Source organism: Balearica regulorum, chromosome 3 (assembly GCF_011004875.1).
Source record: "Balearica regulorum gibbericeps isolate bBalReg1 chromosome 3, bBalReg1.pri, whole genome shotgun sequence".
In the NCBI taxonomy this organism is placed as follows: Eukaryota; Metazoa; Chordata; class Aves; order Gruiformes; family Gruidae; genus Balearica; species Balearica regulorum.
The window spans coordinates 102,507,244-102,522,306 of record NC_046186.1 but is presented as its reverse complement, the minus strand read 5'-3'; the positions used below and the strand labels follow the sequence as shown (position 1 = coordinate 102,522,306).

The window sequence follows — 15,063 nt, the reverse complement described above, 5'->3', positions numbered from 1 at the left end:
ATGTTATTTGTTTAAAGTTAGGAAATGCGATATTAAGTGCCAGGCGCGATTTGGTTTCGCGTGTCTGTATGGCCACCGCAGAGGCACTGCTGTCGGGCTTGTCTGCTTCCTCTGCTGTGGTCACTCGGCTGCTGGCCAGATCCATCTCTGATGCAGCTGATGATGCCACCATCCTGGCAGCAGTGCTCGCCCGAGGTGGGGTAACCAGGGGGCTGACCGCAAAGCCCCTGCCAGTGCTGCTCCCTTTCTGTCTGCCCGGCGCTCTAGCCCCCGCAGATTTGAGGGCAGGATGAGTCTGAAATGTGTTTGCTGAGATGGGCGGCAGATTGTGTTTTGGTGGGAGCATTTTCTTTCTTGTTTGCCGGGATGTTAAGTATCATAAGTTAAGTAACATAATGGAAACTCTCGATTTTTTTCAAATGCTCTCTTTTCCTTTCCTGACACTTTATATAACATAGTTATCTGAATAAAACACTAGTAGCTGTAGAATATGGATTGCCAGTTTTGCTAATAACTAAAGGAATGACCGAATATCTAATTATAGACGTGGCAGATGTAGAGGCTGGGTGGTTGAGGATCTGGATTGTTTATTTTTTTAAAAAATGGACTCAAGTATGAGAAATAGGGTCCTTTTAAACTTGCAGTGAATTTAGAATAAAAACTATTTAAAAGCTTCAGTGCTGCTGCAAGCATGGCTGAAATCTGAGGGGTGCTTACCCTTCAGTGTACCTTACCTATGTGCTTGGTGTAACACTCTGGGAAGTGCAACTGCAGTTCCAGAAAGCAAAGTGTGTGCCATGGTTCTTTTTTTCAGAATTGAGATCTGAAACAAATTAATGAAGCATCTAAATGGTTCAGAGCAGAACAGAGTTTGTAATGTGCTAGATCAGTAACTAGTTAGATTTAAATACTACTGTATATTCAAAAGAATTTTCTAAACATATGTATAGTGCTTCTTGTTTGTTGGTGATCCTTACACTGATGTAATGGTTAGGAGTCAAACTTGGGCCACCAAGCTGGATCGTGGAGACTGAACTTACTCTTTGCACAATCTTAAACTTTAAATGTAAAGTATATACTCGACTATAAAACATAATCTTTCATGAACGATTACTGTAAAAACTGGTGTAACAACAAGCATCGATATGCTCTTTTGATCTTTTGAGGTAGCAAAACATATTGAGAAGCAGGAACCCAAAGGATTTTAGGATGGAAATGAAGGTAAGAAGAGAGCTTAGAGATGTTGTTTGAGTATTCTTCCTCTGAATAATCATTCAGAACAGCCTTTGGTCAAAAGGTGCTGCTGTTGTTTTGAAACTAAAGGGGTTGTCTTAGCATTAAGCTTTTAAGGTGGTTTCAGCCTAGATCAGCAGTCTTCACACATGCAGACCTTCCTTTTGTCACAGGAATCACGTGTTATATTAATGGTAATTTGATGACCTTGATCTTTTAAACAGAGACTTTTCTATTTTACCTTGCAATTAGTAATAATAATAAAATCCCCAAACAAAGGAAAAACCTTTCATTTTCCTGCTTTCTGGAATTAAGAAAAGAAAGAGTGGGTTTAGGTTTGGTTTTTTTTTTTTGCTTTTTTGTTTGTTTTTTTTACTTAGTACTCTGGAGGAACCCAGTGGTGAGGAAAAAAGCTCACAGCCTTTTGAAAAATCAAGCCATTTACATATGTCTGAGGGCATTCAGGTTCAGTAGTGTGTTTCCAGGAGCTGAGCTTGGCCTGTGTGGTGACCACAGCTTCCATATGCATGCTGAGAACCAGGCTTCCTTTGTGCTCATCTCTCCTTGCAAATCTGGCAGAAAGAACTGTTAAGGCAATGGAATAAAAAATCCCTAATTTGTCTCCTTCTAGAGATAGTTTGTCGTCTTGCTTAATCTTTCAGCTCCCAGTGGCATAAGGAGGGCAGCAGGATGAATTTAAATTTTATACTCGGGTTCTCTGCATCACAGCGTAATATGATGCATGAATACGATAAGCGATATCCCTCCCTGGCTGCTGTTATGTTCAGTTTCTGGAATTTGTGAGCTCAGTTTTTAGTGCAAAATATATCATGGGTGCTATTTGAATCACCATAATAGCTGAGTGCATCAGAAGACTTCTCAATTTAAGTATTACCATCACTGAAGAGAAACGACTCTCCTGTGTTTTACTGTTTGTTGTAATAGATTGAAATTATTGCTTTTTAAAAGATGCCCCAGGTATCTTGGCTACGGTAGTGCTGCTTTAACGTAACAAGGTGATGCTTTGTGTGTCCTACATTCGGAATAGTGCTTGCAGAAAAATGCTCGAGATTGTATTTGTATGTCTTTTGATGGCATGTAAACTGTATTATATGTTGGGATTGCTTCTTTGAAATTAAAATTCTGTGCTCATGTAGGAGCAGGCCTTTGAGGAATAACAGGAAGAATAGAGGTTGTATTTGAATTTATGATGCTAATGGTGATCATCTGCATTCCTTGGCCAGAGAGTTGCAGATTTTGGAGATTAAAAAAACATTCCAGCATTTTACTGGCATTATAAATAATCACACAGAGATGAAAACGTGCCTTTTCTTGCCAAAAGAATCTAGAAAAGCAGAAGATGGCAGGCCTGGAGGCCCAGAAGAGGCCCTTGATGTTGGCAGCACTGAACGGACTCTCAGTTGCTAGGGTTCCAGTGCCGGAGGACAGCCAGGATGAAGTCGCCAAGGTGCCGATGGATGAGAGGGTAAGATGGAGGCTCATGAAATGTTGCTCGTTCCCTTTGTTCCCAGCAGCATGACGCTTCTAAAATATTAAAATTTGATTTAAAATGTGAAAAAATGTCTCTTGAAAGCTTTCAGAGCCATTAATGGAAAAGGTCTGTGGTTAATACTGGTGTGTCTTTGGATGCTGACAAAGTGTTAAATGTCTTGAATGTTTATTGAAGCTGGTGAAAATTGAGGCTGTTCACTGTTTGATGTGACCATACAATGTCATACAACATCAAGCTGTAAATCTAACAGTCTGCACATTTTTCACTTGATCAGGCAGTCCTTTTTACAGTGATCGTCCATAGATACCTTCTTTCGTGTTCTGGTACAACTAAGGAGTTCAGTTAACGTCTCTAATGGGATTAAATTAAAAAAGAAAAATTGTTTGCCTCCTGATGTTTGTGCATGTGGGTGTGTGCATATGTATGGAATTTCAGATATTAAAACCAGTTGCTGCCATTAAGATTAGAGACACGTTTGCAAAGACTCTTTCTGGCTTTCAGGATAGAAATTTGCAGCCTTGTGTTGTCTGGTATGCAGACGACAAGAGCTTAACCTCTGCCTGTACGTATGTGGGGTTTTGTTCAACCACAGAAATTGCATGCATGCGAGTTAGGGAGTATTGGGAAAATGTGAACCACATCACACTTCTCACAGTGTGATCTTCTTCCTAAAAAGATACTTGTACATATATTTTAAATTTATCTGTTGAGGGGAAATTACATACAAATTCATAATGCGCCAGGATTGTATTTAGCATGGTTTTGCTTTTTATGGTATCAGTCTTAAAAAAGGTGGAGGTGGAATGTTAAGATGTAAAATTTGCTTGTGTCTTCATTCAGTAGAAATAAGATTGTGTCGTATCCTCAGATAACTGTAACTGAAAAAAGAAGCGAGTGAGAGAATGCTATGGCTATATATTGACATACAAAGAACCGATGGATGAGTCTAGTGGTAAATGTTCTTCCAGGAAGAATTAATGGATTGGTGTTTCTTTTTGTTAAATCTCAGTGCAAAATCTTGAAGAGGAAGTTGGAAGAGGGGATGGTGTTTACAGAATATGAGCAGATTCCAAAGAAAAAGGCAGATGGGATCTTCACCACTGCTGCCTTGCCTGAAAACACTGAGCGCAACCGCATCAGGGAGGTCGTTCCTTATGAGGAGAACCGAGTAGAGCTGGTGCCGACCAAAGAAAATAATACAGGCTACATCAATGCTTCACACATAAAGGTAAAAGCTTTCTTGAACTTTGCTTTGCAAATGAAGGTATGTTAAAGCTTTGTTTGCATTTTTGGATGCACAGCAGCATTTTCTGTAACTCTGGAAATTCTGAAAAGGTAGCTTGGTCAGAATGCATCATTGTACCTTTGTGTCAGCATGGGCATCTCTAAAGTCGCCTGTCAACTAACATGCATGAGTTGATTTATTTGCTAGAGACTGGGAAGTCATTTTAGAAAGGCATCTTTACTTTTTTATGCCCAGCTCTGCCAGCTGGTTGTGGAATGTCTCTATTGGTTAATGTTGGAAGAGATACCATGTTTCTTAAACCTCATGAAAACGTGTTAGATCAGCCCCAATATCTCCAATGTAATATGGTTGTCATGACCCTGTACCTGAAAGAGCGAGCAGCTAAGTGCAGGGCAAGGAGATGTTACTCCTAGAGAGGAGTATATTCAGAGTTTTCACCAGTGGAAATTTTCAAGTGAGACAGCTGCAGGTAAACTTCCTCTACTCGCTCAGTACGTGTTCTGATTTATCAGACCCGATAGCCATGCGGGCCACTGGGGGACTATAACAACCCATGCAGAATGAGTCCCTGCAACTGAATGGTGCAGTGTGAAAGAAATACTGCACAAGGTTTGACTGAAATATTTTTTCCATTTACTAGCACATAGGATACGATTTGTAAAAATCAAAAATGTAGCTCCATGTATGCAGTTCCATGCCCAAAGAAAAAATATGTAGTTATGAGTAATGCATGCTCACGTAGGTACTGCAATTATATATATAAATAACATATTTCTTCCTTTATCATGAAAGTTGAGTGATTTTTTTAAAAAAAACACTTTTTAAGTATGCATTGATAAAGAAAACACCTTACTAATGAGATCCCTGTGTCTCTGCTTGGATACTGCCTTGGACTTCTGTGCTTCAAAATAGGTTTTCATCAAGATATGTCAGATTTCTTCTTGTTAATTGAATGTAGGAATAATTTAAGATATGGTCTGACTCTATTACTTACAAACATGGCCAGTTTTAACAGTGAACTATCCTGCAGTGGCTGCAGATACTTCTTTTTCTGTAAGCTTCCAGTAGCAAAGTCCTTCGTTGGCTTTTACTCTATCCTGAGAGAAGTAGTAGCGGTCCTCTCCCTCAGATGACAGATTATCTTGCTGTCAGAGAGGGCTGTCTGCTTTTTCTCATTGTCGAAATCCAAATTAAAAAGAAATAATTAAAAAATAATAAATAACACATCCTGTTAAATTAATATTTTCCTGTACTAAAAGTCTTTTAAAAGTTTAAGGGGACTTGCTGGCCTCCTTGGTTGTCATTTACAGTGTTAAATCCTGTTGATTGAAAACAATTTCTGAACGAGGATCCTGGCAGGCTATCACTTTTCTCCATAGCCTGGTAGGTAGCAGATACAGAGTTTTTGCATAATCAGACATTGCTATGATGATGGATTTCTGAGCCCAAAATTTTTCATCTACTTTGTTAGGAGGCCAAAAAAAAGAGATTCCTAACATAAATTATGCCCACAAAGCAATACTACCCAGAAAAGAATTTTCCCTGGCCAGTTTTGAGGCCACATTTTACCTTTTGTGTCAGTGTTGGACACGCACGCATCTCGCATTCATAGAGCACCCAGGAACACAGAAAAATGTTTTAGTGCATGACAGTGGTCCTTGCCAGTATTTTCCTCTCGCACTCATAGTGGCACGTACGGAAGCCAAGCAGATGTGCTTTTGCTTAGAAGGTGAAATCGCATCTGCGAAATTTACCTCAGTAGCACAGTGTGTGTGCGCGTGTTTGCAGCCCAATATTCAATTTTTAATATCCTGCAGTCAGGACATTAGAATGCAGTAAACATTCCAGGCATCCCATTCCCTCCAGACTATTTATGGTCCTTTCATATCATGTGCCAGGAGGCTGGATATTTGGACCAGAAGTCAGTAGACAAAGAAAACTCCTATATCATCCTGATAACATCCATGCCTGGAGGATTCCAGCTCAGTCTGCGAGCCTCACAGTTTTACAGCATTTCTCTGCTTATTTACCGTTGACCTTCACTGTTAAGATACTAAGATCATCATCTATACCAAAGAGACAAATCGTAATTAAATTTATGGATTAAGCAAAAAAGCTAAGACCACTTTATCTGACTATTTGGGTCAGGCCAGTATTAACTTAAAAATCTCAGTAATACTACACCAGCACTCAGGGCTGCAGATGAGCATGCAAGCGCAAGACCAGTCCAAGTGGAAGATGCTGGTTAGTGCTGTGCAGTTTATATTCATTCCCACCTAGTACAAGAACTTGAGGAGTTTATCTGCATTGGTCTTGCAGATTTTAAGCATCGTTTGCAGAGGAGAATGCTGCATAGTAGGAAATAAGAAAATGAGCTGCTGTACGGGGTTAAAAAAAAACATTTTCAGTACAGTGAAAAATTTGTGATCATACAAATGCTATGCTAGTTACAGGTGTAAAACCCCAAGTAATTCAGCTTAATGAACAGCTGTTTGAATAACAAATAAATCGATTCTATTTCTGAAAATGTATTCAAAGGCCTGTACCTCAACCATAGTATATGCTTAAACTTGTCAGAGTTATTGATTGCTCCTTGTAACGTTGTCCGCCAGCACCTTGATATTTATGGATGTGTCAGCATTTCTGTTGTAAATCATCTTCTCTGGGATTTATAACTTTGTTGTGAGAAGTGGCTCTGGGCTAACATGTGGAATTAAGAGGTCTTAGCCTGAGAAGGAAAAATATTTTAACTTTCCAAAATAATTAGTTCATCTGGGTTTGCTTTTTGCTGGTAAGCACATTTTTCAATAATATCTAGTAGCTCTAGAAGTGGTTTGGCTTTTTACCTAAAATGTTGAAAAAAGGTTGGTTTGGTTTTTATAAACCTTTCCTGATGTTTAGCAAATAATCTGTTGTAAAGTAATAATTTTTTATGCAGAACTGATTTTTTTTTTTTTTTTAAACTGCCTAACTATTAAGATCTGCCTCAGTCAGGTAAATGATGCAGTGTTTTATACTGGTTAACTCAAAGGTACTGCTGGGTCTATTCGGGGCACTACAGAATTTATAGTGTGTAAATCTGTGTTAGTGCTTTAAAAATAATTTCGTTATGTGTTGTCATGCACATACACAAATATTTTTCTAAGATGTGGTTGGTAATCCAGTTATGTATTGGGAAATAGACTTACATGACTACAGCTTTAGATAATTTTAAATTTCATGTGGCATTTGAAAACCATTTAATGTGCTGGATTTACTTTATAGTAGTTTGCAGCTTCTGAACTGAAAAACCCAAGATGAGTGAGGAAGAGTAAGTTGAAATGAAGCCCATCTTGATCTCATCGCTAGCTGGCAACAGGCCTATCTGTCCTCTGCGTTATGTACAGTGTGGGGGCATAACTGCATCCTCTGGGGACAGCTTGGCCACATCTTCAACAGTGATCAGTGTAGTAAGAATCTGTTTAAGAAATTATTGCCTGAGTGGGAAAAAATTGAGGGAGGTCCTAAACAGCGGAGGCCTTCAGCTTTCCTTGTGCAAACTGTCATTTGCATTCAGGCTTCCCCCACCGCTGTGTGTTAATTTGCAGCAATGCGATGGTTTTTTTAATGCACATAGACACTTCGTCTGGTGCTCAGTTTTTCTTTCATCATGGGTCTGTCACCAAGCCCAGGGAAGTCAGTCAGCTGCTTATTTGTACTTGAGGCATATCAGAAACAGGGCCTCAAAAAAAAACCCCCACTTTTTTCAGCTGTATGATCCAGATGCAATGGCAGGAAAAATAGATGACATTTTGCTCAAAGCTTTGTGTTTATGGGCATCAAGAAAGGACTTGGAAGCACCAAAGAATTGTGTTTTGTCAGATTTGCTCTTATCAAAAGGATGATTCTTGTTCAAAATTTTGAACAAAAGTGGAAGAACAAAGAAGTAAAGGTTTTGTTATGGTCTCTTTTGTTTAAAGAGCAGTTCTGGCACAGACACTGCTGAGAATTTGGGCACTGACTCTTTTTATTTTATTTTTTTTTCTTTATTCCCAGGTGACTGTAGGTGGAGAGGAGTGGCACTACATTGCTACCCAAGGGCCTCTGCCACACACGTGCCATGACTTCTGGCAGATGGTGTGGGAACAGGGGGTGAATGTTATAGCCATGGTCACAGCTGAAGAGGTATGTGAAGTCACAGAATACAGTTCTTTCTGATGTGAGCAAATCTCCTGTTATCGCTTCTCACTCCAGTAACCAGTTTTTTCTATCAACAACTCTTTTTCCTCTTCCCCTGTTTGAACATACACTTGTACTGCTATAATACTGTACTTTGTAACTTTCTGGTACTCAGTTTGTCAAGTACCACAGCAAAACAAGCAGAACCCCCTTCCCCCCTGCTTCACTTCAGTTTGGCCAAACCAAACAAAGGTGTTTCCATTGGAATGCGAGAGCTGAACTGCTCCTGGTTAAAATGACACAGAGTTCCACCCCATCCAAGGCCAGTTCTGCATACCGTCACTCTTATCAGCTGAAAAGAGACCAGAAGCTGTTGTTTCCGTAGAAGTGTCCATGTAAAAAAAAAAAAAACAAACCACCAAAAACCCACCAAACAAAAAAAATCCTTTTTATTCTTATGCCAAGCAAAACAGTTACTTCTACCGTAATCCAAGAACTATGTGCTATATCAAAAAAATTGGCACACGTTGCTAACTAACACTGCATTCTGCTTTCTGCTTGGTTGCTTTTAGCAAACACAGGGTGTGCCATAGCATGTCAAGTCACTGTCCAGTTCCCAAGGCTGATCAACAACAGATAGTTAGAAGCTGCTGAAGAGAATCTCCTTCCATTTAAAGGAGAGGCTTCCCCAGGAGGAGAATATTTACCGAGGTGTTGTAGGCAGTAACTAGCTTTTGCCACGAGACAAGAGTTAGTTCTTAAAGCATTTTTACACTTAGAAATATTATATGGCTGAGAGTTTTAGTGGATATTTTCTTTACTTTGTGGGATGCGCCATGCTCTTTCAGCAGTTTGAAATAAGAATACTTGGCTTATCTGCAGAGTTTTGTACCCTTTGTAGAGAATTAAAATTGCAGGAACTAATGGCTATTGTTTGTTTGTTTTTTTGGTTATTAAGGAGGGAGGAAGAAGTAAGAGTCATCGTTATTGGCCTAAACTGGGCTCTAAGCACAGCTCAGCCACTTACGGGAAGTTCAAGGTGACAACTAAGTTCCGCACAGACTCCGGCTGCTATGCAACTACTGGTCTGAAGGTCAAACATCTCCTCTCTGGACAAGAGAGGACAGTGTGGCATTTGCAGTATACTGACTGGCCAGACCATGGGTGCCCAGAAGAAGTCCAAGGCTTTTTATGTAAGATTTCTTTAACTTGCATGATAAAATACATCAAGGAAAAGGTTTCTTACACTGGATTCAGCTCGCTGCACCTAGTTAGAGCTGGGATTGGTATCAAATGGTTATTGCCGTGGCATATGAAGGCCTTGACTAGGTTGTACTTTGTTGTGATTTGGAGGTAAAAAAAGTGAGATTCAAGAGGTAGGAGCTAAGGTGATTGAGGGGTTTGGTCTGAAAGACCTGACATAACAGGAGGAAAAAATCAGAGGCGGCAGCAGTGCTAAAGACTCAGGAAATTTTAAATAATAGGATACCTCTGCTGGGTGATCTGTCAGTGTAACTTATTGCTACTTCCCAGCTACCTAATGAGTGTAGTTGATCCTAGGCTGCACATAAATGTGATTAGAGAGGCCTGGGCATGAGAGGTTCAGACGTTGGTGAAATACGGCACAAGCCCAGTTTCACAGGAGGCCCCTGTTGCTGACAGCCAGCATCTAGTAGTCCAGAGGCACTGGACTCGTTGCAAAAGAGCGGAGGGCTCCATCACGTAGGCAGTAAGTCTGGACTCACTGCTGCTCTTCTAACCACGTGTACCTAGGCAATGATAAGGGCCTTCCCAATTAAATATGGTCCTGGTTTGTGCATTGCTGAAAATACAGCCCATATATTCATCTGTAATGAGTTAATAGTGCTACCTACTTCTTACCAAGTAATAAACACTACCATATTAAGTAATACGAATTCAACCATTATTTAACTAAAGCCACATCTCTGGCACTACAGTAAAACGTGATGCAGAGATCTTTGTTACCACTGAACGAGTGTGTACATGGTGTACTGATGCGTTGGAGATACCTGCCCTCTTAATTCCTGAAAGCTTTGCAGCTGCAGCTAAGTCCTCTCTCAGCAAGGCCCCTCAGTACCCCATCAGTCTTGACACAGCTACAGTCCTTTAGTGATCCACTCTCTTTTGCGTGATATTAGCTTGGTGTAAGTAACATGTTCTTCCTTTCCCAGTCATCAGGGCAGAAAATAAAAATGACATTTCAGCTTTGGCAAAGGAGCGCCATGGGATCTGTCTTTAAGGCAAAGCTATTGCCCAGTTCCTAGTTTGTTTCGTACTTGCTTCTCCTGCCAACCCACATAGCTGTGGTTGGGCATGGCACTAAGTGGAACCTGATTGTCCCCGTTTCCTCTGTCCAATTGTTTGCCACCATGTAGAGTCCCGTTGCGCTGTGTGCATTAAAATGCAGCTTTTCTGACGCTGGTAGGCCTCCAGCCACAGCCTGCCTGCACGGAAAAGGGCTGCTCAGGCTGCAGTGCCGTGACACCAGGAGTCAGGGCAGGAGAGTTCGGCTCAGATCTTGCTTTCCAGTCTGACTGGTGGGAAGCTAAGTGTCTAAGAGTTATGCATCTGGATGTATCTTTCTCGGTGAGGTCCATCATCTTTGTCATGCATCTAGACTATGCTGGAGTGATGTTTAGAGGTAGGAGTAGGAGCTGTAGATTATGGTGTGTTTATTTAACCAGGTGAGCTTCCAGTACGTAAGGTTCTCTGTGCGGTCTGACAGTAGAATGCATTGAGCACTGGGAGAGTCACACGAGACAACTGTTCTTGATTCATGCACTTTCTAGAAATGGCTTCAGGGAAAACAAAGAGAGTGAGCTCCCAGAAGGCCTTGTAGCCATTGAGAAACAAACCCTGAGCGGAGAGGTGGGTGACGTTCTGCCTCACTGTGGAAGGGAGAAACAGGGCAGATGGATGCTCGCTTCCCATCTGATATTGGCTTTGACAGGCAGTAGTTTCAATGGGACTTAGCTGTTGTTTTGATCCCAGCCTGTTAATAGCAGGAATCACTGTAAGTAATGTCTAGAATCATCTGCTTAGGGGACCTGGAGATTTGCAGAGGGGAAAACAGAATTTAATTTTTAAAAGAACTATTTAATTTAAAGGAGCAGATTCCCAAGTAATAATTGACACCCAGCTGGTACTTGCTGGATTCAGTGCTGTTCGGTGCGCCCTGGCCAAAGTAATTAGAATGTTGTAAAAAACGTAAATTATTGCTACTTTGACAAAGAATGACTTTTCCATATTTTTTTTTTCTCTCCATTTTTTACATTTAGACATATAGATGTTTGCAACCTTGTCTGCATTTTCTCTTGCAGCTTACTTGGAGGAGATACAGTCAGTGCGTCGCCACACCAACAGTGTGTTGGACAGCAGCAACAACTGCAACCCTCCTATCGTGGTTCACTGCAGCGCAGGGGTAGGAAGGACCGGAGTGGTTATCCTCACAGAACTGATGATTGGGTGCTTGGAGCATAACGAAGTAAGTCAGCTTCTTTCTCAGGACAAACCCTGAGCTCATTCCTTGACTAACTAGCTACATTTCTGAGATTAAAGTTAAAAGGCATTGAAGTGCTTTCTTCTGATAACCTTTGTGAGACGAGGGCCTTGAATGCAACAGGTGGAGATTTCCCATGGCAGGTTATTTGTTGTAGTGTTGAGTTGATATTATGCATTTTTATTAGTATTATTTGAATACATTCAAAATTAGGGCTTTTTTTCTCTGTCTTAAGAATTTAGTCTAATTCATACCTGTATTTAACAGCCTAGAGACAGTGTGTTTCAAGGACTATCTGAGGGAGGCTAGAGAATAATGTCAGCTTCCTTGCTCTTTTAACTGAAGTTTTCTGGTCTCTAAATTCACTCCTTGGACTCCCTCCTCTCTCTTGTATTGTCTCTAATCTCATCTGTGTCTTAAGAAAAAGGTGTGTGTACGTTGGGGAACAGGACTTTAGGAACTGCAACCATTATTACAAGACTAGTAATACAGTCTGAATTCAAGACTAAGAGCACCAGCAGAGCAACCATGTGTAGCAACTTGGTTTTTTGTCTGTGTCCTGTGTCTCTGAGGAACTGTCCAGGAGGTGCATCACATCTTGAATAGCAATGTGCCACAGGGTTTTGACACGACAGCTATTGAAACTGGGGATTTCTGTTGCCAAAGAAACTGCTCAAAGACCAAAACCTCTTGTAGAGATAAGAATGCAGCAAGAGTGACAAATAGACATATATCATCTGCCCTCCTGTTAATTATCCACTGGGTGAGTTGCTTGAATTGCAACCCAGACGCATGCGCCTGAAATGCTTACCTACTTTCTGTGTTGCCATAGAGTTATAGATTGGAGCCTTTCTGCACAAGGCACTGTGCAAAGTGCAACTTTCTGACTCGTTCAGAAACACAAGTCCTAAAGTAGGCAAGTACCAGTGCAAATTCTTCTTCATCGCTATTTTTAAAAAAGGTGATGCAAGAAGTTATTTTTTTGTTCTCTGTCATCCCTGTCCAGCAGCTTGTCGTGCTGTAGTTACAAGGTCATCTGGAGATCCTGGGCTGGGTTCAGCTGTGATGAACCTCCTCCAACTCGGGTTGGGCCTTACTAGAGGTGAAGCTGTCCTGTAGATCTATGTCACAATTTACGCTTTTTCTTTTCATTTGAGGGGTGGGGTAAGTGGGGGGGGGGGGGGGAAGGGGGAAGGGGAAGAAGGAGCTGGCCTGGACAGAGAGGACCCACAAGTATGTTCTTTGAGAATCCTGCAGCCTTTCTGTGCTGGCTGCTCTTCAGTAACTGCTCCTCTGTGGGGCAACAGCTCTGGCTCTTGAGCCTGCTTGACTTCTTTCCTAACACACTGGCATCTGGAAGCAACTGCTTCTGTTGTTCACACAGCAGCCATGAAATTTTTGCATACCAGAGGAAGTCCGTAGGGTTACAAGAGCCATACCTAAATGGCTTGTGAGCATCAGTGTAGCTGTGTCTGCTTTGCAGTAACCTCTGTATGTCAGTGGCGCACCAGGAACAAACGCGAACAGTTGTGCAACGCGTTTTGGCCACCTCAGTTTGTCTGCGGTTTACATAAGTCACCTATTTGGCAAAGAGTAGCGAGTGAAGACAAAGGCGGTACCACAACCCTTGACATTCAAAAGAATTCTCATCAACTTCACTAGGAGCTGATGGTAGTCCTCAATAAGGGATTTCTCTGATGTCCCTTAATTAAAGCATTCTTTTGTCTTGATTAATGGTGGAAATCATCATTAATATTAATATTAAAGACAATTTTCCTTAAGGGCTTTGTTGCTCTAGATAGTGCTAAGTTAATATTTTTGGTTTGTTAAAACCTAATTAAAAAAAAGGTTAAAAATCATAACATTTTGTTATTAGTGAAGCAGTATGTTTTCAGTTTGTGACAGATACTGCATTCTGCACACAGAAGGTTCCTTTTCATGCAGCAGTTTTACTAGTTTATTTTGAAGCAGGATTAATTGGGTTTTTTTTCTGAAATAAAATGACTTATTACTTAAAATGCTTTAGTCTTATGAATTGGTTGATTTCCTCAGACGTGTCCTAGTAAGTAGATTTATTAGCCTTAACATTTTAGTGGTGAAGGAAAAAAGGGGAGGGAGGTTGAACATCCTGATCCAGACCATTTTGGAAAGTCTGCAGCAGTGCTGGAAGTAAAACCAGAACTCTTGGTGTTGAGGTTTCAGGTTTAGGTAAAAAGCTGTGTTTAATCAAATTCTATACAGCTTCGGTCGCTGTGGCTTCTGGGCAATTGCTGGTTGAGTCTAAAGCTGTGTATCTCGTTGCAGGGATATAGTTTCAGTAACTTGCTGTATAGCAATATGTCACATCATTATATCTTTACTGCTGTAGACACGTAGAACAAGAAAGTAATTGAGATCCTGCTCTACCAGCTTCTAGTTCGGACTTGGCACCAGGACATCATTAACTCATGATAGCAACTGCAGTGTGTTTTCATAGGGGAGATATTTAGTTTGGGAGTCAGAATTGAGTAGCATTTTTGTTCGTTCTTTTTGCAAATGCCACCTTAGCAAAGCGTTACATGCCTTTTTTGGACACGTACGTTGTGATGAAGGTGAGTTCGAAGATTCTGCTTACCTGAAGTAAAATGCTAAGTTGACTACAAAATAGCAAGGGTGAAGAGGCAGGACAGGTTTTTCTTTCGTTTCTGAGGTAAGTCGAAGCCTAATCCATTTTGCAGAGGTGTGCAGAGTAAAACTCTGTGTTTTACTGTGTGCCCAGTAAAACTCAATGAGCTGTGAAGCACCGAACTGCTGAGAGGGGAAGGCGGTGTGCAGGTCGACGCTGGTCTGCATTTTTTTTGCAGCTGTTCAGGTGAGATCAGGTTCCGCGTGACTCTGCCCAGCAAGGACCGGGTGGCTTTCGTAAGCATCCGAGTCCACGGGGAGGCTTTCTCCCAGTCAGCCAAGTTAACTGGAAAGAGCTTACATTTTCCTTTGCATCCATTTGAAGATAATATGACATTACTCATAACAAATCTTTACGGTTGTTGATTCTAGAGATGTCCTTTTAGAACAACTGGTTGGAGTATGTGGCGGAACATTTCGACTTGTTTTCAGAAAGTGATAGCCTATGAGTTAGGGCTCGTTTACACAGACTGGAGAGTCTGAGTTTTATATATATGGACAGAAATCGATATGCAGCGTGATTTTATTTTAAACTTTCCAGAAAACTTCCAGCGTGCATGGAAGCAGACTCCATGCTCAGCTGTGCTTCCAAGGGTCAGCAGCAATCTTAATTTCTCTGTCCATTTTTCTAGGCATTGTGCTTGTAACATTTCTCATCCCAGCCAAAAGACTTGCTAAGTTCATTTTTGTTTATGGGATGGCAAACTGGCAGTACAAACTGCAGTTTGT

At 41.0% G+C, this 15,063-nt stretch overlaps 1 protein-coding gene across 2 annotated transcripts in view; it reads left to right on the top strand.

The window, feature by feature from the left end:
- Nucleotides 1–15,063, top strand: part of PTPN14 (protein tyrosine phosphatase non-receptor type 14) — a 114,330-nt gene that overhangs the window by 97,448 nt on the left and 1,819 nt on the right. For both annotated transcript variants that reach the window (XM_075749245.1, XM_075749246.1), the window contains exons 14-18: nt 2,576–2,719; nt 3,756–3,974; nt 8,028–8,156; nt 9,109–9,343; nt 11,492–11,655. In XM_075749245.1, the coding sequence (XP_075605360.1) occupies nt 2,576–2,719; nt 3,756–3,974; nt 8,028–8,156; nt 9,109–9,343; nt 11,492–11,655 (891 nt within the window). The remainder of the gene's footprint in view (nt 1–2,575; nt 2,720–3,755; nt 3,975–8,027; nt 8,157–9,108; nt 9,344–11,491; nt 11,656–15,063) is intronic.